This window comes from Citrus sinensis, chromosome 3 (assembly GCF_022201045.2).
Source record: "Citrus sinensis cultivar Valencia sweet orange chromosome 3, DVS_A1.0, whole genome shotgun sequence".
Classification (NCBI taxonomy): domain Eukaryota; kingdom Viridiplantae; phylum Streptophyta; class Magnoliopsida; order Sapindales; family Rutaceae; genus Citrus; species Citrus sinensis.
This window is the reverse complement of record NC_068558.1, coordinates 46872617-46899759: the sequence shown is the minus strand read 5'-3', so window position 1 is coordinate 46899759 and position 27143 is coordinate 46872617. Positions and strand designations below refer to the sequence as shown.

The following is a 27143-nucleotide window of genomic DNA, read 5'->3' as shown; positions in this document are numbered from 1 at the left end:
TGATCACGTGGCTTAAATTTTACTCTTCCTTATCCCGGTTAAGGCTTCAAATTGAAGGGGATGTGTTTAATTTTAGGGTGGGGTGGGTCCAGTTTCCTTCACCAGAGAAAAAAAGAGAGAAAAAGTTTCCGAATTTAAACTAAAACAGAACAATTATAAACTTTCTGTTATTTAATCATCATCATTAAATATTAGACATCCCATTCCAATACGTTTGAGTTCTGATTCTGCCCACCAATACTGAAATAACTATTTGCTGGTTAAATAATACAGTTTTAATTATGACTTGATATCATTAATGGTATATTTACTTGTGGGATTGGGAAATGTGAATCTAGAATGAGAATGATTGATGTTGATTACTTACTAAAAGAGAAGCCAATAATTGTACAACTTAAAAGAGTTGCAACACTATGAGTTCAATCATAACTAGTCTCTTCTTTCGTTTCCAATGAAATATGTAAAATTGAGGATACAAGAAACTGCCGTATGGTGGTACACAGTAATCTCCTTCTCTTATCTATGGCATTACAAGTAACAAGCTACAAAAACAATTTGAGAACTGATTTGCTGCTGTCTTCAAGAATGAATTGACTGCACCATTTTCAAGAACTCGTTGGATTGCTCGTAATTGGAATGACATGTGACGCTGCATCACAACGTTCATCTTGCTGAGCTGCTTGGCCTTGTTTCATCTGATCAAATTCCTCAATCTCCTTGCTTTTACCCCACAGTAGAATATACATACCAACTATAACTAGGATTGATCCTAGAGCACTGTTCATTAAAAAAAAGAAGAAGATAGGAACCATATAATCATCGAGGTACGCACCAATAATAGTAAAAAAAAATTGAAATTAACCTTCCAAGGTAAATTCTTTCACGCAAAACAGAGAAGTCAAAAATTGCCACAACTATCTGAGTGAGGGGGGAAAATGCAGATGTGAATACTGGACCCCTTTTTTTAACACACCATGACATCCCCACATAGCACAAGCCTGATCCCACCATGCCCTGTATTCACAAATGAGGCAAAGGGTTTATGGTTTGTACGATAAAGGTTCATTCCGAGTCATAACAGAATACTTACACAATATATGACACCTATAGTCTCCAATTTGCCTTTCAAAACCCACCCGGGAAGGTTCCTCTCAATGATCAAACTCAAAATGGCTGATTGAATGGCACCGAAGAAGGATATGATAGTAGTGCTAGAATATTGACATGGAAATCTCTTGCCAATTCTTGCTTGCATAAGGAACCACGAAGACCATGTGGTGCAGCCTGCGATCAAAAATATTGAACCAATGATCCACCTCTCTGTCTTCTTACTCGAAATCATCATTTTGGCATGGCTTGTTACATTGTAATTTGTGGCTGGAAGATGTGGGTTGGATATTAGCTTTCCTTTATAAAGGGTTAACAACACAGCTCCACCAACGCAAACAACTGTGCCTAATACCTTAGTCTTCCCAGCCAAGCCGTTCACGTTCACTTTCTCAAGGCTGCCAGTTTTATAAGAGCATTAGAATTTTGGTCTTAATAAAAACAAAAGGACTATGCTTGCCATGCTTACCCAAAAGGCAAAGCCAATAGAAATGTGATAACAGGAACCGTGTTAAGGAATGCACATAAGAAAGTAGCAGATGTATATTCCAGCCCTCGAAGTAAAAAGTATTGTGTCAGTGTTAGCCTGAAATGGATCAACACTTTTCATTTATCATCAGCGAGCGTAACCATTTAAAATGAACAAATCGGAGGTACCCCAATAATTGCGGTTGTTATTACTAACCCGATTAGAGCACTGAAGAATAGCTGACACAAGATGTGAATAGTAAGCTTGGGTCTGTTTTTCCTGCTAGAAGACTAACTATATTAGTTCCTAGAACAAAAATATACCCATAAAATTCTGACAGTTAAACAAGTGCCGTCATCTAATTTCTCACTGATGTAAAGAGTGAAAAAGTGTTTTACGATCAGGGAAAGACAGTAACCAATCAATTGCAAGTAATAAGTAACCAATCAATTGCAAGTAATAAGTAGCTAAAAGTAACTTAAAAAGAGGTGGTTAAAGAAGCTGTTTTACCTTTCCCGAAAGTAGACAATCGGTGCTAAGAAAACAACAGATATTGACTGCCTGTATGCAACAATAACCAAATGGTTCAATCCTCTATCAATAATCTTCCTTAGAAAGGCATTTACAGTGGCAAATCCAAAGTTAACTGCCACCATCATAAGAACTGGCATCCATTGTCCATGGCAATTCATGTTTTTAACTATCTTGCGGCACAATACCGAGAGAGCTTCTCTTCTGAATTGTTCCCTCTGAAACACAATGCTAGCATACAGACTTATGTTACTATAAATAAGCGAAATGGGAATAGACAGGACCTCAAAATCACATCAAGCCCTTTTGCAATCAACTTTACCATTTTCAGATATTCTTCTGGCACTCTGTGCCATCCCTTCTACTGGATCTTTGCCTATATTTGGAAACTACCGAATCCAATTGTTGACCTCACATTTACCCGTCATCATCAGTCTATCACTAGCTTTCTCTTCTAATTTTCCTTCATTAAAACAGAACTAGTGGTAATCCTCATCCCTCGTGTCTTCTAAACATTACTGTGCATGTAAGTAGCAATAAGCATCTTCAAATAGAGACTAGCTAACAAGGCCAATATATCCCTTTCTTAATCTGAATAGCATCTAATGCTTCTTTTATGCGCAGATTGAATGTTGTTTACTGTTGCATAATTGCATTAGAAGCTAGAACAATATGTCAAATCTTAGAATTAAATAATAGCCAATGTAGTGCAACTTGACGTTCATTATTTCTTATTCTGCCGACTTTGCTTAGATTGTCTCACTACTAACGTGTGCATCAAAATTGATTTTCTCATTTGCAATCATCATAATCAGGTACTGTTCTTACTGGAGTGTGAGCACTGCGCATATGAGCATGCTAAAGCCTAGAACTTTAAACAGATAATGACGTGTGAAAGTATAAATAATATATGGAGGTGCATGCACTTGAGTCTTAAAATCTGTTGAGCAATCTTGAATATAACAGTTAAAATTCTCTATTTATAAGTTGCTTTACACTTGGCAAATTGATACCGTTGGGATTTCATGTTGGAGTTTGCTCCAGTTTGTCCATTTCTTCTGTGGCTAAATGGCACTTGGATATCAATAAAATGTTTATTTTGCTGGAAAGACATCAAATTTTCCTGTCGCAATATTGCAGAAGGTATAAGATAGGTTTTATTCATGAATTAAAAAATAAAATGAGTTCATCATAGTCATATATAAATCAGAGACATATATTTGTTTTGTAAAATTTCACAAGTTAGGTTCTGTTTGAGATTTTGAGGTGTTATAACTTTTAAACTGCAGCTACTGTAAAAAAAAAAGCTATAATTATGAAATAAATGTTAATAATATATAGTTAATATAAATTTAAAATAATAATTTTGATAAAATTATTAAAGATATAATAGATTTTTCATCATACAAGTGAAAAATTATATTAACATAACTTCTAAATTACAGCAGTTAGTGTTTACTAAACAATTTAGTGTTGTAGCCCAACCTCAACCCCAAACACACCCTTAATGACTGATAATGATTTTCCGCTAATCGGATACCAAGTACACTTTAGTGATTTGTTGTTAAAACATATAGACAACGCAAAATCTGCACATAATCACACATAAACATCCTATTCTTAGCATTATCTTCTCCAATCATAGGGATTGAATTCATAAAATATTGAAGTTGTAAGCATTGTCAAACATATATCCTTTAGTAAGGAATGGTTGAGCTGATTAAAACCTAAGTTGTACTTTATGAAATTTTAATCATTCAAAAAACTAAATAAGACATCAACATCAGCCTTGTCAAAGACGAAGCTCTGTTATCACAAATGTTGAAACTAATAATCAGACAGATGAATAACCATTTTCTACTCGTTGAATTATTTAACACAACACGCTCCAGTTATGGTCTTTTAAGCGACAATGTAAAAAGCTACTTAGGAAGGGTATTGCCCTTTATTCATTGGTCTCTGTGAATTTGAGAAAGCACTGGTGTCATGTTCGAGGACTCGTTGAATCAACATTGATCGGATTGGCATGTGAGAGTACTGCATTAGAATGTTCACCTTGCTGAGCTAGCTATATCGACTTGCTTCATCTGAATGCATTCCTCAATCTCCTTGCTTTTGCCCCCAAAAGCAGGAAAAGACCAATTATAACTTGGATAGATCCTAAAACGCTGTTCAATGACGATGGATGTAACTAGCAGATGGGTGGAAATAAAATTAGTGAAAAAATTATGCAAGAGTTAGGGAAACAACCTTCCAATGTAAATTCGTTCATGGAAGATGGAGAAATCAAACACGGCTTCAAATATCTCTACAAGGGAAGTAAATGCTGATGTGAATACACGACCGCTTTATTTAACATACCATGACATTCCCTAACATAATATGCTGATATAGAAATAGAGGTGGCCAATGAGCTGGACGGCACGAGGTATGGTACAAGTTCGTATAGTACGGCACGGCATGAGCACGTTTCGGCAGAGCACGCAGCACAACACGATACACACGTGGACTGGGCCGTGCTTAGAATTTTAAGCACGTGGGCCTTAAAAGTACAGTATGCGAAAAAACACACAATAAGCACGTTTCATTTTTTAATAAAAATAAACTTAAAATTTTATGATTTTATAAATAACTTGAAATTAAATCTTTTAATATATTTTATTAGTTCAAATTTTTTAATTTTATTTAATTCTTAGTTTCAATAAAATTATAATTTATTAAATAAATAATTGATATCATAATTTAATAAATAAAATTATAAATATCATGATTTTATAAATATGTATTAATTTATTATAAACTATGATATATGAATCTATGTAATTCCAAGTTAACAATTAAGTTAACATTTAAAAAATATTATTCTTGTTGTTGTTAAGTACTAAAAAAGAATTCTAATACCATAGAATCAAACTTAATAACTAATGTTATATTCTCTTATTATTATTAATTTATTATTTAATATGGACTTGAGTTTTGAATTTTTAATTCTATTAAATTTGAATAAAGGCACATGAATCCAAAAAAATATATAGACTTAAAAAAATAAGATAACAACTTGGCATGCGCTTTTAAAAAATGAAAAAATTTAGTGAATTTTTTTTCCTAGGCACAGCACGGCGCAAGTGGACAAGGCACGTGTGCTTGGCCAGGCCTAAGTAAAAAAAATTAGGCACGACACAAAACGTATAGTAAGCACGGCACGGCACCAACACGAGCACGCGTGGGCTTTCTTTGATGGGCCTGGGCTGGTACGGCACGGTACAATCCGTTGGCCACTTCTATCTAGAAAGCTAACCACACAACTTTAAAGAGTAATTTAGTATTGTGGGTTCAAGTATGCTTCCCCATATTTAATTACTAATTCTTTATAATATATGCTTCCCCATATTTAATTACTAATTCTTGATAACATAATATGAATGTTTCTAAATTTTAGGTAATAGTTTTCATTAAATTTTTAATTTTTCCAACCTAGACTTTTTGTGCTATCAACTTTGACATTTTACAAATATTCCTATCTAAGTTTTTTACTCCCTTTTGGGTAAAAGCTCATTTAGTCCTTATATTTTAAGATTAATATCTATTTAGTCCCTATATTTTTAAAAATGTCTCAAAACATCCCTACCATTAAAGTATTGATATCCCTACCATTACTTTTTATTTCTTTTTGCTTACTTTTACAATATTACTCTTTTATAATAAATTTTTTTATTTGGACATTAATAAAAATATAATTAAATTACTAATTTAATGCTAAAAAATTATATTAATTTTTAATTGTCAAAAATTGTATGCAAACTACCAAGTGTGCAAATGGTGCTTGCAAAAAAATTAATATATATATTTTTTATTTTTAGGGTTAATTAGTAATTTAATTATTATTTTTATTACTGTCTAAACAAAAAAATTATTATAAAAGGGTAATATTGTAAAAGTAAATCATAAGAAATAAAAAGTAACGGTAGAGATATCAATACTTTAACGGTAGGGATGTTTTGAGATATTTTAAAAAATATAAGAACTAAATAAATACTAATCTTAAAATAGAGTGACTAAATAAGTTTACCCCTCCCTTTTAAAGGAATTTTCCAAATAGTTGGAGATCCCCAAATTGATTGATAAGATCTCATTTACTCATCAATCAGCATATGATCGCATAAATTTATTGCGAGTTTCCTGTTCTCATTCCCCTTTTTAGACATAATCAGCCATAGAAATCCTCTGTCCTCATGAAATCCAACTATCCAAGCCTTCGGGCTACTACCTTTTCTTCTTTTAATTACCTCACAAGTTCACGTGTAAGTAGCAATAAGCATCTCTAGACGAAGACTGGCAAGACCAGGTGTCCCCTTCTTCTGAAATCTGCATAGCATCTTATCCTTGCTTTAGTTACAGACCAACCCAATTTGTTTCTGTAGCGTCGGTAGCAAGAACAAATGTCATTTACGATATAAAGCTACTTGATATGTCAATTCTTACGCTTAGGTATGGCTAATATGGATAACAGCAATTTGATGCTTTCCTAATGTTACTCATTAAGCGGAAAAAAAATCAATTATTACGCTTAGGTATGGCTAATATGGATAACAGCAATTTGATGCTTCCCTAATGTTACTCATTAAGGGGAAAAAAAAAAAAGCTTACTGTTTGAATTTTTTTTTTTAAGTAAGGGGGTGGGTAAAGTTTAAATAAGTTTTTATTTTTCTCATTTATTATCCCCAAGACTCAAATACTTGCGTCAGTTGCTACAGGCTTGATGTTGTTACCAACCCGACCATAGGACAGCTTACTGTTTGAATACTTCATTACCCCATCTTTATCAGATTATTTTGTTTGCTTGAATGCTTGCACAGTAATTATTTCCGACGACTGTTCTCACAAGTTTAATTTCCACATGTGTATGCATAAAGGTAACATGAATTGTCATGAGGAAGATATCTTTGTATCCGTAGTTTGCTTTAGGTTTGGCAATCGACTCGGGTATTCTTTCAATTATCATATTCTTTCCCCATCAACTCCATTGTGATTAAATAGTCCTATGATATTCTCTTATACATTTTGCTGTACACTTTTATTTACCTCCATACACATGGGAATAACATTTTCCATTCCAATTTACCAAAAATAAATATTTGATTTATGAAATTAAATGAAGATTTTGAATTCGAGGTACTATATCCTAATATGTTCCGTACTTGTGTTTCAAAGTAAGAGTTCTGATATTTGTCCTGGGTCAAACCTCGAAACCTTACAAAAAACGACACGTTTTGTGTTTTTTTTTTGTTTTAATTTTAACCAATACGACGTCGTTTTGCTTCAAGTTTCCCCCACCAATGCCTTACATTGTTACTCAGTTTTTCTTCATAGTCACTTTCATCGTTTGCTTAAAGTAATTTCGATCTATATTTTACATACCAAGTCTTTACTAATCTCTCTCCATGACCTTTTGCAAAACTTAATCATGAGCAAAAGTATCCTCCCAGCACATATTCTGCATTGCGTCCCCACAATCCTCTACTTCTTGATTGCGTAATTTGCTTGGTGGTTATTGTCCTTTAGTCGAATGACTACTACCCCTGCTGGACTTAATTTGCTTGGTGGTTATTGTCCTTCAGTATAATGGCCGAAAGCAATTATCAACCACACGCTCTTTAGTTACAGTGAGACCATTCGAAACCTCAACATATTCTTCAATTACAGTGGTGCGTTCACATCGGTGGGTAAAAATAACTTCAGCTGTCCTTCAGAAGATGGAGTTAATAACGAGTTATAAATGGCTTTTATACCATCGATGATGCCCGAGGCTCACCACTTGAAAATCGTAGCAGCTCTTCATAAATCATGTTAAATTGGTTAATATAATAGGTAATAAGCTTATGTTGCGATGTTTTTTTGCTTGAATCCTGAGCTGTTTCAATTTGAATCTTGAGCTGTGAGTTGTGGATTACGAATGGCAATTTCAGGTGCGGATTGTGGATTGCGAATGGAAATTTCAAGCTGTGGTTGGAGTTGGATCAAAGAAGGAAAGGGGAAATATTTGGTTGTGGCTGGAGCTGGTGGTTGGAGCTCGATCGACGAAGGAAAAGAAAGAGAAAATATTTGGATGTGGCTGGAGCTCGATCAACGAAGGAAAGGCAAGGGAAAATACTTAGGTGGAGCTCCATCGACAAAGACTGAGGGAAATATTTGACAAGCGAAAACGACATCATTTTTACCTTTAATAAAACGCTGCGTTTAAATTTCGGAGTTTGACCTGGGCAAACATCATTTTCCTTCAAAGTAATTCTACGATTTCCTAATCATTTTCTTCATCAAAAGTAAACAGAAACAGGATAATGACCTCTGAGCCCCTAAAATTTTACAAATTCACAAATTAAAACATAGTTTGTAATTATTTTTATGCAGGTCCCCGTGTGACGTGTGCCGCTTAATAGGTGATAAAAAGGTGAAAATCTGAAAACAGCAGAGACTCCTCCGCTCTAATTCTTGCGCGATGCAATGCGCCATGGGAGAAAAACCCTATCTCCTCCTGTCAATTCAGCGTCACTCCAGCTGGGAAGCATCCTCTTATTGGCCTTCGTCACCAAAACCCTCAAAGAGTCCGGCACTCGCAATCTTGACCCTCGATCCATTCCCATCTCCGAGCCTCTGGTCCTCCAAGTCCTGGGCAAGAACTCCCTCGACTCATCAAAGAAGCTCGACTTCTTTCGATGGTGCTCTTCTCTCAGGCCTATTTACAAACACACTGCCTGCACTTACTCTCACATTTTTAGGACCGTTTGTAGAGCAGGCTTCCTCGAAGAAGTCCCCAGTTTGTTGAATTCAATGCAGGAGGATGATGTCGTTGTCGATTCTGAGACCTTTAAGCTATTGCTCGAGGCTTGTATTAAATCGGGTAAGATTGATTTTGCAATTGAGATTCTTGATTATATGGAAGAATTAGGGACTAGTTTGAGTCCAAATGTTTATGACTCTGTTCTTGTATCTTTGGTTAGGAAAAAACAGCTGGGTTTAGCGATGTCCATATTATTTAAGCTTCTTGAAGCTTGTAATGACAACACTGCAGATAATTCAGTTGTTGAATCGCTTCCTGGTTGTGTTGCCTGTAATGAATTGTTAGTTGCTCTTAGAAAGTCTGATAGGAGATCAGAATTTAAACAAGTTTTTGAAAGACTGAAGGAACAAAAGGAGTTTGAGTTTGATATTTATGGTTATAATATATGTATTCATGCATTTGGGTGTTGGGGTGATTTGCATACCTCGTTGAGGCTGTTTAAAGAGATGAAAGAAAAGGGTTTGGTTCCGGATTTGCACACCTACAATAGCTTGATTCAAGTGCTTTGTGTGGTTGGAAAGGTGAAAGATGCACTGATTGTGTGGGAGGAACTAAAAGGGTCTGGTCATGAGCCAAATGAGTTTACTCATAGGATTATAATTCAGGGGTGCTGTAAATCATATCGAATGGATGATGCAATGAAGATTTTTAGTGAAATGCAGTATAATGGGCTCATTCCTGATACTGTAGTGTACAATTCTCTGCTAAATGGAATGTTCAAGTCTAGGAAAGTTATGGAAGCATGCCAATTGTTTGAGAAAATGGTTCAGGATGGGGTAAGAACATCCTGTTGGACACACAATATTCTGATTGATGGGTTGTTTAGGAATGGAAGGGCTGAGGCTGCTTACACTTTGTTTTGTGATTTGAAGAAGAAGGGGAAGTTTGTGGATGGGATTACTTTCAGCATTGTTGTCTTGCAACTATGTAGGGAAGGGCAAATTGAGGAAGCACTACGTCTGGTGGAAGAAATGGAAGGCAGAGGCTTTGTTGTTGATCTAGTTACAATATCATCTCTTTTGATTGGGTTTCATAAATATGGTAGGTGGGATTTTACAGAGAGGCTGATGAAGCACATTAGAGATGGTAATCTAGTGCTAGATGTTCTCAAATGGAAAGCTGATGTGGAGGCTACAATGAAAAGTAGAAAGAGTAAGAGAAAAGATTACACACCAATGTTCCCATACAAAGGCGACTTAAGTGAAATTATGAGTCTAATAGGTTCTACCAACTTAGAAACAGATGCCAATCTTGGTTCAGGAGAGGGTGATGCTAAGGATGAGGGAAGTCAATTAACGAACAGTGATGAATGGTCATCATCTCCATATATGGATAAATTGGCCGATCAAGTAAAGTCAGACTGTCATTCATCTCAGCTTTTTTCACTGGCTAGGGGCCTGCGGGTTCAAGGAAAAGGGATGGGCACTTTTGATATTGACATGGTTAATACTTTTTTGTCTATATTTCTAGCCAAAGGGAAGCTGAACCTGGCCTGTAAGCTATTTGAGATATTTACTGATATGGGAGTTCATCCTGTAAACTACACTTACAATTCCATGATGAGCTCATTTGTCAAGAAAGGCTATTTCAATCAGGCATGGGGTGTCCTAAATGAGATGGGTGAGAAGTTTTGCCCAACAGATATAGCGACATACAATGTGGTAATTCAAGGTTTGGGGAAGATGGGAAGAGCAGATCTAGCCAGTACTATTTTGGATAAGCTAATGAAGCAGGGTGGTGGTTATCTTGATGTAGTTATGTACAACACCCTGATTAATGTACTAGGAAAGGCTGGTCGATTTGATGAAGCTAATATGCTTTTCGAGCAGATGAGGACTAGTGGAATTAATCCCGATGTTGTCACTTTTAATACACTTATTGAAGTTAACGGCAAAGCAGGTCGATTGAAGGAAGCACATTATTTCTTAAAAATGATGTTGGATTCAGGCTGCACTCCAAACCATGTGACGGACACAACTTTGGACTTTCTTGGAAGGGAAATTGACAGGTTGAAGGATCAAAATCGGAATCAATGATGAGCAATGACGATGATCCTTCTTAAAGAATAGTTTGGGTGAGAAGATTGGCTAGTCGATAATTCTCTTGTAATTGAGCTCAATGAGATAATCCTGAAAATTTTGGTTGCTTTCACGGTTGGATGGTTTTAATAATGATCAATATATGAACTTCGTAATTTTGTTACCATCAGCGGATTTTGTTGGTATACACAGCTTCGTCATGCATTATATTCACATGGAACTGTTTTTGTTACTGGAACTCAGAGAGCAGCAATCAAATTCATCCACATTTTGACTAATTTGTGGATTGTGTAGAGCAATGTAAAGGCCAAATAATCTCAAATTTTGATAAGAACGGGAAACGATATTGTCATAAGTATTATCATTTTTTGATTTCAGCCTACAAGATTTCGGTGTGCCAAATCTGAAATCTTCCACATTCTTGAAACGCATTAGAAGGAAGGAAGGGGGTAAAAAAATAATAATAAGTGGGTTACTATTAATCACAGAAAGAATGAAGAAAATGTACTCTTACAAACTCCAAGATAATAGATATTAAAAATCACAAATACTCGAAAGCCGCGATCTGAAGCAATTGCAGAATCTATAAAGAAAAGAATTAATTCCACACAAAAAATACAATCAGAAAACGCCTAAAAGAAGAGAAAGAGCAAGCAAGAAGAGCCAAACGATATGGACCAAAAGAAGCGCCTGACCAGGAAGAGGAGCGGAGCCACCGCTGCCGACTTCACAAAACCCTAATTTGGCGACTTTAACGCCGGCACACAACGCGTTCGGACAGCCGCACCAGTAGGTGACGCCGTCAACGCCACATACGGGATCGGGGCGGAAGCAGTTGATCGGGCACAATTCCGGCTTGGTGAATCTTGCGCAAACGCCATCACTCTCTTGCGTTGATTGCACCAATTGCAAACCGATGTTCAGTGCCAAGAAGAAGATTAAGACCGCAATTAAACGATTTGCTAATGAGGATGTACGCATGTGGCCAATTCGACTGATTACTATTCCCTCAAAATCAAACAGTATCCCTAACCCTAACCCTTAATGCCGTCCGATTTAGGGGAAAGGGCAGACAAATATTTTCTTTCTGTTCTGGAAGGTAATAAAGAGAAGGAGAGAATATAGACTTTACGAAGAGGGAGAGAGAGGAATACTTTCTCTTTTTGCCTTTTTTTTGAGTTGTTCGCTATGGGGGGGCCACGCGTCTCCCCTTCTCGTAGTACGTGTAAATAACAAATAACAAGGAAACCGTCGGGTCCATTCACGTCACATAGATTTCAACGGTACAGGTTATAAACGAATTGTCGTACCGTTTTCTCAAGTTACCAGTATCCTACATACGACAGATAGTTTGGCCTCTAAGTCGTACGCTCAAAACGTCGTTTACTTATAAAATGAGCGGATGACAGATCATCTACATATATCACAACAAGTCCTTTGCACGGAGATTAATTCGCTACACCTTAATTAAATTCCAAGCAGATGTAGCAGGTCTGTTGTAACGACTGCTCTTGTCTTAATAGATATCATTTTAATTGCAAACATATAAATTGGAAAATTAGGTTAACCTATCCATTCGCAATTCGTATATAACAAGGAAGCCCTCGCACATCTTCAAACGTGGTTGGTCGGTAATTCCAAACTACAAGCATCACAAGAACATATTGAAATGACAGCTGTGTATAGTTGGTCCAGGTTGGACTACAAGAATAACGCTTTACCACCTATTAGATTATCTTATGATATTAAGGGCTCAGGATTGTTTTTAAGAGTATTAAAAGGGATTTTAAAAAAATTAAAAATTAATTTAAACTTTTAATTTTTTTTAAAATCACTATATTTTACAATAGACTTTAAAAAATAACAAAGGAATAACATTTTAAAATTTAATTTTAAAAATTAATTTTATAATAATTCTATATATATCCTTACATATGTTATAAAAATTTAAAATTATTCTTATTAATTAGGGAATTAGGTTATAAAATTTAAAGAGTTATTCTTGTTACCAATTATATTAGAATAACAAAATAAAAAAATAAAATTAATATAAAATTATTTAATTCAATTATTAATTATTATATATACACAATAAAAAAATATTTTATATATATGTAAATAAATTTTGTTTAATATTATCCTCATCTCAATCATCTATATTATTACAACAGTTGATTTTATCAAATACGTACAGCTATTTTTAAAACATACAATTCTTTGAATTAATTTTCTTTACAATAACTGATCATTTTTATAGCACTTCTAATAGTAATTATTTTAAAAAATATAACATTACCAAAATGCCCTAAAAATGTTTAATTATTGCATAACATCTCAAGAACCTACTCAGAGCATATGGGACTTTTATATAGCTTATTGTCGGTCATAACCCATAAAGATCAACATCATTTCCAAAATAACTACAATCACATCTTTATTCATCCAAGAGCTCGTGGCAAAAGCTCTGGGAGCAAAACAGAATTTTCTCATCCTACCGGGAGCAAAACAGAATTTTCTCATCCTAACCTTGTTCTCTGCTTTTTCTTCCAAGGTATATTACATCACTGTCGTTTCGAAGATGTGTATAACACATTCAACTCCTAAACAACAATGCCATTGACAGTATTGCCACTGAACCATACTCAAAATAACATATTTCCTACAGCCAGGTCGCCGGTTCCAAGTCCACATAAGAAACACAGGTCCCGCTTGAATCACTCAAGCACCATTAGTGTGTTTCCTTCTGCGCATACCTGTCCAATTCAAAACTTTTATAAGTACATAGAAGAATCTGGCTCACCTAGAACAGGAAAATGAAAGCACACTGGCCTATGTAAGCAAGTCTTATGGGTAAATGTGCAGCATGCAGATAATAAGGTTAATATGAATTGGCTGATGCTATACTTGGCTGCATGTGGACGAGTATGTGAAATAACAAAAAGCAACAAAAGAACAAACATTTTGGTCTTGAATCAGCAACATTCGAGTAACGACATTGACTTTCTCTGGGAACTCACAATAGCTTCAGATTCTGCAGCTAAGCATCATGAATCTGATTGCATATTTAAAACACAAAGGTTCAGACAATGGTACCAGACCTCTTTCAGTCAACCATGGCAACTCTTGACATATCGAAAGAGCTAGATATTTAAAGGTGTAAGCAATGTATGGGTCATGTGTTCCTGACATTTGTCTATTTGGACCGAATTCCAGTTCCCAAGAATAATACGATAAAATTTCATATAAACACCATCAGGAACAAATTAACTAGCAATGTCACACTGTTTATCATTTAATAATCTCTTACTTAAAGAATTATGATATTCATCACACAGTCTATTATTTAACTAGTAATAATCTCTTCTTACTTAAAGAATATTGATATTCATCAAAACACAGACAAGAAAGCAGATATCGGTTGCAAGTCCATTTTGTTAACCATGCAGAGGCGTAGATTACCTGAAGAGGTCTTACTCCAGAGGACATGACCATCAACACCAGTTAGGTGTTCATCATCAAGGCGCTTCCATGTTTTGATTGACTTGACATCTCCCCAGCCTCTCTTCTCTGTTTTCTCCAAACTGGCTACAACCACCCTTGCCCTCCTCTCCCATCCAGCCTTTCCATAGGCATGGTATCCAAAACCCCCACCATAACAGAGTTGTATACCAGTAAGCCGGCCACAGAAATCATTGACATGATCATGGCCTGTGAAAACAGCCTTCACATCCCCTGCTGCAACCATGGTTGTGAAGAAGCCTGAGTTCACAGAAGCAGAGCTTATGCCTTCTTGCCTCACACCTGTGAAGTTTGATTGATCAAAATATGCAAATTCAGGCAATGGGATGTGAAAGTAAACCAGCCCTGGTGCAGGTGCTTTCTGAGCTGCTGGCTTGCTCATGTATGCCCTCTGCAGATAAATTGGAAAAGGTTAATCCATATACTGTCAAAGAGCCATAAAACCAAATATAAATGATGTTATCTACTAACTGGGGATCCTAGAGAATGCCTCATAGTGTTATTAGGCTTGGTGAGCTATTCCACACAATTGGGAATCTAAATACCCTGCAATTATCAAAATTAAGCATTTACGTTGCATAACTTACATGGAACATCTATGGGCAATTCACATTCTCTATAGAACCTGCATAATAATGTTGAAAATATGTCCCTAAGATAGAGCATATGACTAAATGAGACTTGCGCACCATAAACTTTTGAAATGGCATACAAGTCAATGTGATTTAAACCAATACACTATGCCAAAAGAACAGTAAGGAGCGAGGTTAGTACCTGAAGTCTGGCAGAAGTTTGCTCGAACCAAAACTGCTGAGAGGGTTTGATCCAACCATAGCCAGGAACAGATGGAACAGTTGAATAATCTCCGCTGTCAAGGAAGTAGAGATTAAGAACTGATTTGTTTTCGAAACCTGAACCCTTAACACCACCAATCTCCAAGTTATAGTTCCCAAAACCATCGATTATGTGTGCATCCGAAGGATTGACTTGAGACAAAGTGTTCTTCAGCGTCACAATATGTTTCATCACTCCTTCCCTTGACAAAGTGGATTCTTGGTCGTGGTTACCCAAAACAGCTACCCATGGGATGTTTGATGCAATTGCAGGGGCAAACGCAGCATTCAAAGACTTTGCTGCGTCTGTGGCATCAAATCCAAAGATATTATCACCTGTTGTATGAGAAAAAAAAAACTTCAAAAAGTGATATTGGGTACAGAAACAACCAATATTAGGCAACCGACGTCACTATTAAGTATTGTGACAGTATCATTGGTGGATTTTGCTTCATTAAATCCCAATCTTCAAAGTTAACCTTGTGGATTTACATTAGCAGCTGGATAGAATGACTGACAAAATAGCGAGAGTTACTCTTTAACCACTTCTTCTTCTTGTTTGGGAAACTTCGGCATAATTTTTATTGAGTAATAAGTATCAATAAGTTCATGCAACAGTTTAAGTTAATTATAATTTAGCTAGAATTGTAATAAAAAAATAATGAGAAATACCGGGGTTTTCAATTGGCCAAAAATCCTAATTAACGGTAACCAGTACAAAAATTATAGAAATCGAATCAAACAATTTTTTTTTTTTTTTGGTTTAAATTTTAATCAAAGGAAACGGGAAAAAGAGGGAGAAAAGGAAAAAAGGGTACCAGTGAAAACGATGAGGTCGGGCTTCTCAGCTGAAATCATGCGATTGATAAAGGCAGTGGTGTTGAGATCAGAGCAACCAGCGACCTGACTCGGGAGTACATCCAAACAAGGCGTCGTCTTGCCGTTCGCAAAATGCATGTCCGCCACTTGTAGAATCTTAAACTCGCCGTTTTGTCTAAACCGCAGCTTCCTCTCTTGTTTCGCATTCACAGCCAGGGTTGGTGCAATACACAACAGTGTAAGTACCGCCACGATCACCAACGCTGGTTTCTTCTTTCGATGCACCATCATCTTGACAGCAAAAGGTATTGTATTTTTGTATCTCCTTTGCAATTTCAGATTGTAGTTGACTCGACGATCATCAAAATCAACTCACCTCCACTGCGCTTAATAAGTGATTGAGATTGAAATGCCCTCCTCTCCGTTGACGTTGACGTTGACGTTGGCGTTGGCGTTTCAACTTCGGTGACAGTAGGAGTCTGTGACGGCTTTGGTTCCTATGACTAAAAGGCAGTAAGTAGTAACTTTACAGGAAGCAGAATTTATTATCATTTACCTTCTCTGCTTCTCCGGAGGTCCTTTCACAAGTTCGCTGATTAATGACATGACCAAACTTTGGCTTATATAATTATTTATTGGGTCCCCTAAAGCTAAAATTAATGTAACTATTAACTAACAGCTACCCTGTATAATTTTATTTAGTCCCCTATTTAATTTATTTTTGAGTATTATAAACTTTCATTTAACTCCTTATACTCTGTTTTATTTCATTAAAAATTCTTAGAGTACGAATTCGCCCCTATAATTTTAAATTTTTAAAATAATCTTTATTTAATTAAAAAATATAATAATAATAATTATTAAATGAATTATAATTATCAATATAATTATAAATTTTAAATAGATTATTATTATTAATAACAAGAATAAAAAGTGTTATAATTAATGAATCTATTAACAATAATTAATAATAGTTTTTTTGTTAAATTGTTAATGATAATAATTAATGATAATTATCATTAATAATTAATTTTTGAATAATAATAACAATAATTAAAATATAAAATAATAATTATGATAAAAATTAATTAATGATTTTATAGTAATTTGTTACAATTTAACTCATTTTAATTTTTATTTAAGACAAAGTAAATATATAAATGGTAATACAACTCATTCTAATTACAATTTCTACAGTTCAAGTAAATTAATTATAACACTTTTTATTCTTGTTATTAATAATAATAATCTATTTAAAATTACATTTATAATTATAATAAAAATAATAATTATATTTATAATTATAATAAAAATAATAATTATATTTATAATTCATTTAATAATTATTATATTTTTTTAATTAAATAAAGGTTATTTTGGGATTTAAAATTATACTGGGTGAATTGGTACTTTAAGAGTTTTAATAAAATAAAACAGAATATGAGAGACTAAATAAAATTTTACGATCTAAAAAGTTTTATAATACTTATAAATAAATTGTAAATAATATAGATTATAGGGTGCTCAATGACATTTGACGGGGCAGCTGTAAGTTACATTCACTATAAATGAGGCGGACCCTTATTTATTTATTCGAAGTTGGATTTTTATGAGCTTGAGCATATTTGAGATTGCTTTAAATTGTGAAATAAGTGATTATTGGATAATTTATCACTTAAAATATATATTTGATAATATTTTTTGAAGTATATTATTTTAAAAATATGATTAGTTAAGTATATATAATAAATAAGTATTCATTAAATAGTGGCTGGAACCAATATTTTAAAATCTAATTATTTAGATTGTCAAAAAAAATTCTGATCATTTAGGATAAAATATTTAAAATGTCCTCTTTAAATTATTTTTATTTCAAAATTACTCTTATTTTATTTTAGCTAAAATCAAATTATGCATCAATGTTATGTATCTTTCATGGAATATAACCCTAAAATTTCTTTCATAAAGATCAACGCTGATAGACTGAATTTTCTTATTTAAACATGTGCATTTTTACGCGCATTCTTTATTCAGAAGTGTCATCGAACGTACTTTTAGAGCATGGAAACAAAAATAAAGAATTGCAAAAGATATGCTAAGATATATATTCAGAAAGTAAGTAAAGATAGTAATTGTAATTATAACATTGTATAAAAAGTTTGTTTGGCATGATAATTATTTTGAAGAAATTAAAAATGACTCGAATTTTGTTCTAAATGAAGGGACAGACATGGAGGTTGTTATTCAAGAAGATGATCATGTAGTGATGTTCTTGAGATTGAGAAATGGAGAGATTGAAAAATAATATTTCAACAAGTTTAATCAGTGAATAGTATTTTCATTTATACACACATATATATAGAATTACATTTCTAAGAAATAGTTTGATGATGATAGTTTTAAATATTTTTTATCATCCGAATATTCTTTCCATGAATCTACTTCCTTAGTTATTTATATTTTTTAATTTAATTAATTAATTTTTTTTAAAATTAAAAAAACACTTATTCATCAATTTAAAAATAATATATTAATTTTTGTGTAAATTATGTATTGTATATAATAATTTTTTGTGGTAAAAAAATATTTATAAGCTGAATTTATTGCAAAATGAAATAGTTAATGAAAAAATTATGTAAAAATGTAATAAAGAAAATAGACATGCTGTAAAGAAAATAGATATGCTGTAAACAAATAAAAAAGATGAAGAAGAAGAAACGAAGAAAGTTTAGAAGAAGAAGAAACCATAAGAGAAATGAAAAATAAAAAGAAAATAAAAAAGAGAAACAAATTCGGTTATTAATGTTTTATTAGCGGCTTTCCATTTTATCTTAGTGCCGTTTCACTAAACGGAAAAAATTAACAATTTATTATCTGTTTGTCTATTTTTAGAAATTATATTATTTTTTAATAATTATTAAAACACGTGTTACTCAGACGTTAAACCTTATATAATATTTGAAAGGTTAAAAGTACTCGACCACATGACTGTTTATTAGCGTGTGGCCATATGGCGCGAAGAAAAATGAGCCTAATTTGTCTTTTTCTTGTTTTCGCTTATAATTTTCAAATGCTCTTTTCTCTTTTTCTACTTCCGGTGGACACTTTAATTGCATTTCTATTGCTGTTGTTTCTTTTGTTCTTCTTGTTCTTCCTTTTTGAATGAGATCGATTCCTCTATAGAAATGGTTTTTACCATTCGGATCATCTCAAAATCCATGGCACCAACATTAAAAAAAGGGAAGAAAAATAGAGGGAACAAGAGAATCACTCTCATCACCCGTTCTCAATGAATAATTATGCCGTAGTGAAAAAAAAGAAAGAAAGTACTATGCTGCACTCTAATCCAGTGTATTAGGGTAACCTACATCACAATGCTGTATTTCAGAGTGGTATGATAATGTGTTCTGGCTTCCATACTCATTCTCTGTTAATTTTCCATCCTCGTGAGCTCGTGCTGGGGAACTAGAAACATCTCATAGCAAAAGAATGCATCAAACTGCATGTAGTAACACAATCAATTTCAGTTTTGTGTAATCGACATCCTTCTCAAAAGTGATTACTCTAATCTCAATTTGAGTACTTTTAATTACGTATAACATGCAAAGCAGTAACGATGATGATACGGAATTGTGTAAATACCTATAGCACACAAAGCAGCAGTGATCCTTGGAAGTACAGATGAAAGGGAATTGTACAAGCGGATTCTATAAGATAACAAGGCCATAAATATCTGACATGTAGGCATGGACAAGAGCCGGGCTTCCTGCTTCCAGGTGATACCTAGGATTCCAATCCCCCACTAGTTCATGCCTCGCATTAGTTATTTTTAGCTCAATAATCATAGAAGCAATGGGACCAAATGCATTGCAGCTAAATTATGCCACCATTTGTTATTTGGAACCGCTATGATTTCTGAAACAAAAGTCAACCCACCCCCCCGGCCCCCCCGCGCCAAAAAAAAAACAAAGGTTCCATCCAGCTATGATGATATATGGGCTGCCAAACATTGGTTTCCTTCATCATTCAACTTAAAATATAAGTTCCTCTGCTTGATTTGACAGTTTAAATAACCCTTCTAATGTCATTTCGCATCAAAGCAACCGGAGATGATTTAAAACACCAATCACATAGGAATCCTGTGCTCCCATCATTATAAATCTTTCATAATACAGATGAAAAAGGACACTTTTATGCAACTTAATGCAGTTACCTAATTGACTACACACAGAATAGCATCCATCTTCTTTTAAATAAAACACTGAGTACAAAAGCAAGTGCTAGAAATATCTAAGACAGAAACACAGAAGCGGGCAATAGAAAGAAATACCATTCGAGTTTGAAACAAAGTGAAATATTAAATCAAGTACTCTTGTATTTCTCTGCTACTGCAGATGACTTGAACCAAGGTACCCAAACCGATGTTGTCTTCTGATACAGCCTGTATGCTTCAGCTCTATGCTCTTGTTTTACCATCCGCTCTTCAACAAGTATTGTCACATAGGCTAAGCACATGCTATTGATGAGAGACCCAACAGCGGTCCATCCATGGCCCAGGCTCCATGAAAGTACAACTAATCCCCACCACCACAACTGCTCCCCAAAGTAATTTGGATGCCTTGAATAGTACCAGAGTCCCCTATCAAGATTAAGCACCACTGGCTTTCCAAGTTCTTTCAGCTTTTCATTTCTACTAACAAATTGATGGAGTTGAGTGTCGGCACAGCAAGCAATAACAATGCCACTCAAACAGACAAGGACAGCGACAAAATCCCATATACTTAATGGCTTGTCGACCGAATGAACAACATAGAAGGGCAGACACACTCCAATTAGAAATACCTGGAAATGAAAGATATATCAACAATCTCCTTTGGGAGACATCACATGAAGTTTGTGTAAAATTTGACGGACTCCAAGAAGGGTTTTACCAATCCAACGTTTAGATGCCCTCGGCCAGTATTATAAATCATCTGACATTTGCCCAAAAATAAAACTCAAGACTCATTGCAGCATTTGGTCAAGCACTTGCTCCCAAGTTCAGAAATTTTCATATTTTATCCAACGGAGGGAGGGGGGTGGGGGGGAGGGAGAGAGAGAGAGAGAGAGAGATTAAAAAAGATTTGGAATAACCTGTTGTGAGAGGTAGACGGCGAAGAAAGAAACCCACCACCAGTGTTTGCCATACTGAGAGCGCATATCGTTGAAGCGCCAGTCTTCCCTGGCACCCCACTGCCATTTCTCACGCCGCATGTAGTTATGACTCAGCCTTAAACTCCACACCCATGTTAACGCTATGACTACTTTCGACCTCCAGTGATTATATTGGCCCAAACTCAATGGGTGCGTTGCAAAGAAATGAACAAGCATCACCGGTATCACAGTCCAGTACAAATCTATCATCTGCCATGCAAAGCAAAACCACCATATATAAGAGAAATAAAGTCAACAAGTAGCAGAAAATTAATGAATTGAAAGAGAGGCGATAGATGCACATGCACTGACCCAGTTGCTGTTCTGGATGAGACTGATGATCCAGAAGAGGACGTTGACGTTGAAGAAGAAGAGAAGATTGGCTAAAAGAAGAGGGTGGTGATAGCACCATGACCTAATTGGATATTGATTTGTCTGACGTTCGTAATCGTAATGGTGGTTAAGCAATGAAAGATGCAACAGAATGGAAGGAAGTGGGGCTAGTAATGCAATCACAGCGTTCTTCAAGTTACTACGACCCATTGTTGATTGCTGAAGCTGATGAATATGGTCAATAAATTAGAAGACAGACTTATGTTATATATATAGTCACAGATTCTTCATGATGCTCTCTCTTAATCTTTCTTGCACAGTGCGGTGATCGCTGACCAGGTGATGGTAATTGGTGGTTCCCCACTGTTAATCATAACTGGTGGTCAACACTTCGTTCAATTGTATTTGTTCTGTTCATTGCCAGTTAATTGATTTTGCTTTCTTATCTCCTGCAAATCCAAAATATATTGCTTTTGATTCAAAAGTTTTAACGAAAATCTCATTTGAAAAACTAAGATTAAAAATTGATAATTTCAAAATAACTCGTGATATGTTTTTAACAAATTTGAAAAATTGTGGAAGGTTTTTTTTTTTTTAATGAATTTATAAAATTTTTAAGTATCTCCAGATTTTACCCTTTTCTTTTAAAATAAACCCAATATTATGCGTTCAGTTTATTAATTAATCCAAACTTTTTCCATTGGATTGAAAATCCTAAAGCACTATCCGTGAGTAATTACTTAGCAGTAAAATACTGACCATGCTTGTCCGATTAAGTATATCATAGCAATGCAATGATAACTCAGGGGGCGTGCAACAAAAATCTTAGCCAACTAATGGAGATTCAAATAAGAGTAACAATATAATGATCAGTTACGACATTTGTCACCACGCTGTCAATAATGATGCTTGCGGCCAAAAGTGGTGTGCTTAATCATAATCCACTCACATGGCCGTCAATTAGTCCACCGTAAATATGTTTTTTAAAAAAAAAAAAAAAAACCACGCCACTTACTGGTCCCCTCCTCCTGCCTCTCTCAACTCTTCCAAATCTCCGCAATCTTCGCAAAAAGATAGCTAAACAGCTGCAATACACGGCTGCCACGCTTAAGCGACGGGATCATGATGACGGCAATCAAAAGCGGCTCGCTGCACTTTATGAACTTAAAGCAAGGCTAAGGGTCCACGATGGGGGGTAATACTTATCATAGTTAGCATGTATCGCATGCATTGGTTCGCCAACAAAGCAAAATAGTGATAGAAAACGTTATGAATATGCAGTGTCATTCAGACAACTCTGCACTGATACTCTTCGTGGGCTACAATGGAGGCAGAAAAAGGGGATGAAAAATTGCTGAACTAACCCCAATGATGTCATCCCATATATAGCTATTAGCAAACTCGCAACAAGGACTGTGACTAAACGAAGAAACAACCCAACATGAAACATCTGAAGGGACAGAGAGAGAACTCCAACTTAAAATAAAAAAGATTTCAATTATCTTGACACAAACTAAGATGGTTCAAACAAATCTCTATTATCTGACATCCAACTTAATGACTTATAGCTTTCCTGTTTGTTCAGCGCGTAGCCGATAGGAACTGTTACAGACTCTATAACTAATATCCGCATAATGCAGAACTAATAAATACAATAAACAAAATATTCAGAAGCAGCTCAATAAAGAACCATAAGATGACGATTACGACTGAAAATTGGCGAGATCAATACATGCAGTTCTCAGTAAGGCTTCTTATCCTTTGCAATATCACTTTTTATTGCTCCTTCAATCCATTTCAGGATGAGCCACTGCAACATGAAAAGACAAGACCAGCATACAGAAAATTGGTTATGCTAACCTCAGTCAACTGAGATCCCAAAAATTATGGAAAGCCTGATCCAACCCCAGAACTTAGAATGGCCAGCATGTTTTGGACAGTAGAAAGAGAAGAAGTAAATAATGAGCTTTACCTGAAGCCCAATAACGGCAGGGATCCACATTTTCCCCTTATCATCAGAGCCAGATCCGTCAATCAGCTTCTTGTCAACTACAATAGATTTGCTCTTATTTGTCGCAACATCTGTGATCCCTTTAACCAAGGTTGGAATCCACGCATTACCATTTGGAAGAATCTATCATTAAAATCACAACCAATGTATGAAAAGTCAAGACAATCATATATGTGATGTATGGACACTATGAGAGCAGAGAAACTGAACCTTCTCATCATTCTCATTTTTACTGCATCTGCCGCTGTTCTCAACCAAAGCGACTGGAACAGCATAATCCTGTACGCATCAGCAAAGTTAAAAGTTGTAAATAATGGGATCAAAACAGTCTTAAGCATCGCAGGAAATAGTAGTTATTCAAGATATTCAGCTGGAAATTTGACTTTGAAGAACACATTCAGTTTGCAAATAATATTTGTCAAGATTGACAGTACTTCAAGAATATTTGCAGACCATCAACGGTTCTTTTTATTTCACACAGTTTTTTTAACACAGATTGCAAGTTCATTGACCGAAGAAGAATAAATTGGACTAGATGGAATATTGGTTTTTTTTTTTTTTCCCCTTTTTCCCCCTTCTCACTGGCACCTGTAGATTTATGCTTTCTCCTCTCCTCTCTATTCAAAGTTTCTTTATTAATGATAAGTTTTTCACTTTCATAAAGCTACAACATGCCATTTTCACATTTCAAATGGTCTGGCATCATGTTGAAAAGAAGAGTTGAACTCTATCTCTAACATCTTGTGGGTGTGCCACTGTTTTCCTAGGACCATTTGGGGTTTAGTACAGTGCTTTGCAGTGCAAGTTTCCTCCTATTTCACTCATTTGATTGGCTACTTCTTTACATTTTGGTGATAGGCAAAAGGAACACAACATCCACTGATACCAAAGGCTTGTGGCAACTTGCTGGAGGGAGAGTAAAAAAGAAAAGGAGATATCACTTTGTCAAAGATTCTCAAGTATAGCAGTAACTATAAGGAGGGACGAAAAAGAAGGGAAAAATGTTAAGAGAGGAGAAGAGGGAGAGAGAAAAATTTTTTGAAATCAATGTCCCATGTCATCTATTCCTCATCATACATTCTTCCTTGATGACCCTTGATGCACTGTACTGCAGTGTAGCACTATACACACTGCAGTATAGTACTATTATTATATACACTGCAGCGCAGTGAATCAATGCAGTCAAGGTAAATACCAGTCACCTTGAATAGGGCCTTGCTGTTGTAACTATACTACTAGGCATAGCAGTGTAGGTAAATATGAATCACCTCAATACAATGAAATGTAGTACTGTATTAAGCACGCACACATTTAGCTACTCCCATCTTCATTGAGAGTGAAAACAGTTATAAAACTCTGGTTCACTCACAAAAACTTTCACAACTTTCAAGCGATAGCAAACTTCCATATCCAGCTTATCCCGCATTCAAATGAGAAAAGGTTAGCTTATTGTCCATGTCTGCCTCTCTGTAGTCTTTACTCATCTATATTGGTGTACCTCCTAAAAGAAAGATCTTTTAAATCATTAAATAGTCAACAAAGAAAAATTTACCTCAAATTCATGTTTCCCGAGTCCAGCTCCTAGACGAATAGTCTTTAAAAGAGCATCGGATCGTTTAGAGCAGTAAACATCATAGTTCAGTCCATCAGGAGGGCAGAGTTGTGCATGAGTGAGAACAAGTAAACTTTTGCGCCATATTTGTTTGCCAAAAGTTCCGGTGACAGCCTTAATAATTTGTCTATCCAAGTCATCTACTCTATATGCATCCAAACGGTCAACATATAGCAGAACATCTATGGTCTTATTCAAAAGAAACCTGCATCACAAGTCCCCAATTATTAGCGACAGTAATCATGTTCTAATCCTACAATGCAAAAGTTCACTATCAAATCCAAAACCATATAGCAAGCAAAAATTCGACATCACATTCAAGTACAGACCCTTTAATCAACTCAAGAGCTTGGTAATTAACATAACCAGCCTCTACAAGGCCTGGAGTATCAATGATGTTCAATGTGAAACCTCCTTTGGAACGAGAAACCATTACTGGTCTCAGCGCTTCGGACTGCAAAACAAACAAACAACAGTAAGAAAATAGAACCTAAAACCCATCAATCAAACACTTATGCATCCAGATAATTGGTTAATCTAATACGTGCCTGGAAAGAATTAACAGTGACTACTCGTTCACCGATAACAGAATTCACAGTTGAAGATTTTCCAACACCACCTTTGCCCATGACAAGAATTGTCAACGTGTTTACATTCTGCAATTAACAGCAAGAATACTAGGCTAATTAATGGACATTAAGATAAACTAAAGGATAATAAAAAAAATCAAGAACAAAATTTCAAACCTCTTGCTTCAATTTGGACAGTAATTCGATCAATTTGTTCTGAGTTGCAGAAGGAAACTGTTGAAACCCCGCCCATTCACGAAGTAGAAGAGACCCCATTGATTTCTTCCTAATCAAACGAGAACAAAGAGTAAAAAACGCGCGAATTATACAAAAACAACAGAATTACTTACAAACCCTAGAAAGATACAAATCCCTTCAACCAAAAACCCTAAACCCTGAAACCATGTAGAAAGTAATTTGATTTTAACTTACGGGCTGTTTGCGTAAATGTTGTTTCTTCTTCTAGTTGCGTCCAAACTGAGTGAGTAAAGCCGTTATCTTCTTACCTCGCCTGGGTGGTCGGACTTTACAGTGTTTGTATTTTCCGCCCAGCAAAATTTCGACCGACTTAATTTCTTCCTCAATTAATTTCGAAAAATATTATTATAAAAATCATAACTTAATTTGCAATCACTATTTACTTAAAATAAATAAATAAACAATAATGTTTCCAAAGAGATCACAGTCCTGAAACGAAAGTGTGTCTAGCCACTAGGGCTTGGCTTGTAGTTGGTAGTGAGAGTTAACAGACGCTATTATTATAAATTTATAATTTCCTTTAAAAATTAGTGAGGGTAATTTAAGTTTAATAACATTATAATTTTGAAAAATAATTAATGTTAATTGTACTATAATTTTAAAATTTATTTTCTGAAAGTACGTAAGTTTAAAAACCAGTCGTATATATTTAGTAAAAATATAATTGATTCAATACATATAATGTTTAATAAAATTTATTTACACATGTATTTATAAATATGTATATGTAATTATTTTTATGTGCATGTATTATAACTGATAACTAAAATAATAATTTTTATTTCATTAATTGTATTTTTTTTTACTTTTATCTTAATTAATTGGTAATAATAATAATAATCTCTTTAAATTGATGATTTTATTTCCTAATTGAATGAGAATAATTTTGAAGTTATATATATATGAAATTATATCAAGTATAAAACTAATTTTTAAAATCATATTTTCATAAGTTACTATTCCTTACTTTTCAACATTTGATGTAAGATGAGAATATTTTGCTAAAAGTGGT

At 34.8% G+C, this 27143-nt stretch overlaps 6 protein-coding genes across 8 annotated transcripts; 1 reads left to right on the top strand and 5 right to left on the bottom strand.

The window, feature by feature from the left end:
- Positions 1-440: 440 nt before the first annotated feature.
- On the bottom strand, positions 441-2316 carry LOC102607119 (WAT1-related protein At3g30340). Its single transcript, XM_052438631.1, has 6 exons — positions 2087-2316; positions 1793-1855; positions 1577-1693; positions 1091-1505; positions 863-1014; positions 441-777 (listed from the first exon to the last, which is right to left on the bottom strand). The coding sequence occupies exons 1-6, from the start codon at positions 2266-2268 to the stop codon at positions 606-608; spliced, it is 1101 nt and encodes a 366-aa protein (XP_052294591.1). The 5' UTR covers positions 2269-2316; the 3' UTR covers positions 441-605.
- A 6185-nt stretch (positions 2317-8501) lies between these two features.
- On the top strand, positions 8502-11153 carry LOC102609259 (pentatricopeptide repeat-containing protein At4g01570). The gene has a single exon (XM_006491353.4). The coding sequence runs from the start codon at positions 8609-8611 to the stop codon at positions 10979-10981; it is 2373 nt and encodes a 790-aa protein (XP_006491416.2). The 5' UTR covers positions 8502-8608; the 3' UTR covers positions 10982-11153.
- A 281-nt stretch (positions 11154-11434) lies between these two features.
- Positions 11435-12161, bottom strand: LOC102609538 (hypothetical protein). The gene has a single exon (XM_006491354.4). The coding sequence runs from the start codon at positions 11963-11965 to the stop codon at positions 11606-11608; it is 360 nt and encodes a 119-aa protein (XP_006491417.1). The 5' UTR covers positions 11966-12161; the 3' UTR covers positions 11435-11605.
- Positions 12162-13330: 1169 nt separating this feature from the next.
- On the bottom strand, positions 13331-16748 carry LOC102609821 (probable inactive purple acid phosphatase 29). Of its 2 annotated transcripts, XR_003062120.2 has the most exons (5): positions 16155-16748; positions 15278-15672; positions 14444-14894; positions 13943-14036; positions 13590-13737 (listed from the first exon to the last, which is right to left on the bottom strand). XR_003062120.2 is itself a non-coding variant. In XM_006491355.3 (4 exons), the coding sequence occupies exons 1-4, from the start codon at positions 16444-16446 to the stop codon at positions 13703-13705; spliced, it is 1173 nt and encodes a 390-aa protein (XP_006491418.2). In that variant the 5' UTR covers positions 16447-16746; the 3' UTR covers positions 13331-13702. The 2 variants fall into 2 exon arrangements, 1 of the variants encoding a protein (XP_006491418.2); XM_006491355.3 differs by lacking the exon at positions 13943-14036 and having other exon boundaries at positions 13331-13737; positions 16155-16746.
- Positions 16749-20268: 3520 nt separating this feature from the next.
- On the bottom strand, positions 20269-22094 carry LOC102610235 (uncharacterized protein C594.04c). Its single transcript, XM_006491356.4, has 3 exons — positions 21661-22094; positions 21289-21558; positions 20269-20997 (listed from the first exon to the last, which is right to left on the bottom strand). The coding sequence occupies exons 1-3, from the start codon at positions 21889-21891 to the stop codon at positions 20518-20520; spliced, it is 981 nt and encodes a 326-aa protein (XP_006491419.2). The 5' UTR covers positions 21892-22094; the 3' UTR covers positions 20269-20517.
- A 1064-nt stretch (positions 22095-23158) lies between these two features.
- Positions 23159-26602, bottom strand: LOC102610540 (translocase of chloroplast 33, chloroplastic). 2 transcript variants are annotated; one of them, XM_006491358.4, is made up of 8 exons: positions 26306-26602; positions 26051-26155; positions 25853-25960; positions 25634-25758; positions 25245-25509; positions 23903-23971; positions 23654-23815; positions 23159-23491 (listed from the first exon to the last, which is right to left on the bottom strand). In XM_006491358.4, the coding sequence occupies exons 2-8, from the start codon at positions 26147-26149 to the stop codon at positions 23423-23425; spliced, it is 897 nt and encodes a 298-aa protein (XP_006491421.2). In that variant the 5' UTR covers positions 26150-26155; positions 26306-26602; the 3' UTR covers positions 23159-23422. The 2 variants fall into 2 exon arrangements, with proteins under 2 accessions (XP_006491421.2, XP_006491420.2); XM_006491357.4 differs by having other exon boundaries at positions 26051-26159; positions 26306-26601.
- Between the last annotated feature and the right edge of the window lie 541 nt (positions 26603-27143).

Excerpts from the sequence above, each read along its gene's own strand:
- LOC102610540 (XM_006491358.4), bottom strand. The coding sequence starts at position 26,149 with ATGGGGTCTCTTCTACTTCGTGAATGGGCGGGGTTTCAACAGTTTCCT. Across the intron at positions 25,759-25,852 it reads TCACTGTTAATTCTTTCCAG|TCCGAAGCGCTGAGACCAGT; the intron begins GCACGTATTAGA and ends TTTGTTTTGCAG. Across the intron at positions 23,972-25,244 it reads TCGGGAAACATGAATTTGAG|GATTATGCTGTTCCAGTCGC; the intron begins GTAAATTTTTCT and ends TGATGCGTACAG.
- LOC102610235 (XM_006491356.4), bottom strand. The coding sequence starts at position 21,891 with ATGGGTCGTAGTAACTTGAAGAACGCTGTGATTGCATTACTAGCCCCA. Across the intron at positions 21,559-21,660 it reads TCATCCAGAACAGCAACTGG|ATGATAGATTTGTACTGGAC; the intron begins GTCAGTGCATGT and ends TTTGCATGGCAG. Across the intron at positions 20,998-21,288 it reads CCGTCTACCTCTCACAACAG|GTATTTCTAATTGGAGTGTG; the intron begins GTTATTCCAAAT and ends TTTCATTTCCAG.
- LOC102607119 (XM_052438631.1), bottom strand. The coding sequence starts at position 2,268 with ATGAATTGCCATGGACAATGGATGCCAGTTCTTATGATGGTGGCAGTT. Across the intron at positions 1,506-1,576 it reads CTATTGGCTTTGCCTTTTGG|CCTTGAGAAAGTGAACGTGA; the intron begins GTAAGCATGGCA and ends TAAAACTGGCAG. Across the intron at positions 778-862 it reads GAAAGAATTTACCTTGGAAG|TGCTCTAGGATCAATCCTAG; the intron begins GTTAATTTCAAT and ends TTTAATGAACAG.
- LOC102609259 (XM_006491353.4), top strand. The coding sequence starts at position 8,609 with ATGCGCCATGGGAGAAAAACCCTATCTCCTCCTGTCAATTCAGCGTCA.
- LOC102609538 (XM_006491354.4), bottom strand. The coding sequence starts at position 11,965 with ATGCGTACATCCTCATTAGCAAATCGTTTAATTGCGGTCTTAATCTTC.
- LOC102609821 (XM_006491355.3), bottom strand. The coding sequence starts at position 16,446 with ATGATGGTGCATCGAAAGAAGAAACCAGCGTTGGTGATCGTGGCGGTA. Across the intron at positions 15,673-16,154 it reads CGACCTCATCGTTTTCACTG|GTGATAATATCTTTGGATTT; the intron begins GTACCCTTTTTT and ends CTCATACAACAG. Across the intron at positions 13,738-14,443 it reads CTGGAGTAAGACCTCTTCAG|GTATGCGCAGAAGGAAACAC; the intron begins GTAATCTACGCC and ends TGAATTGGACAG.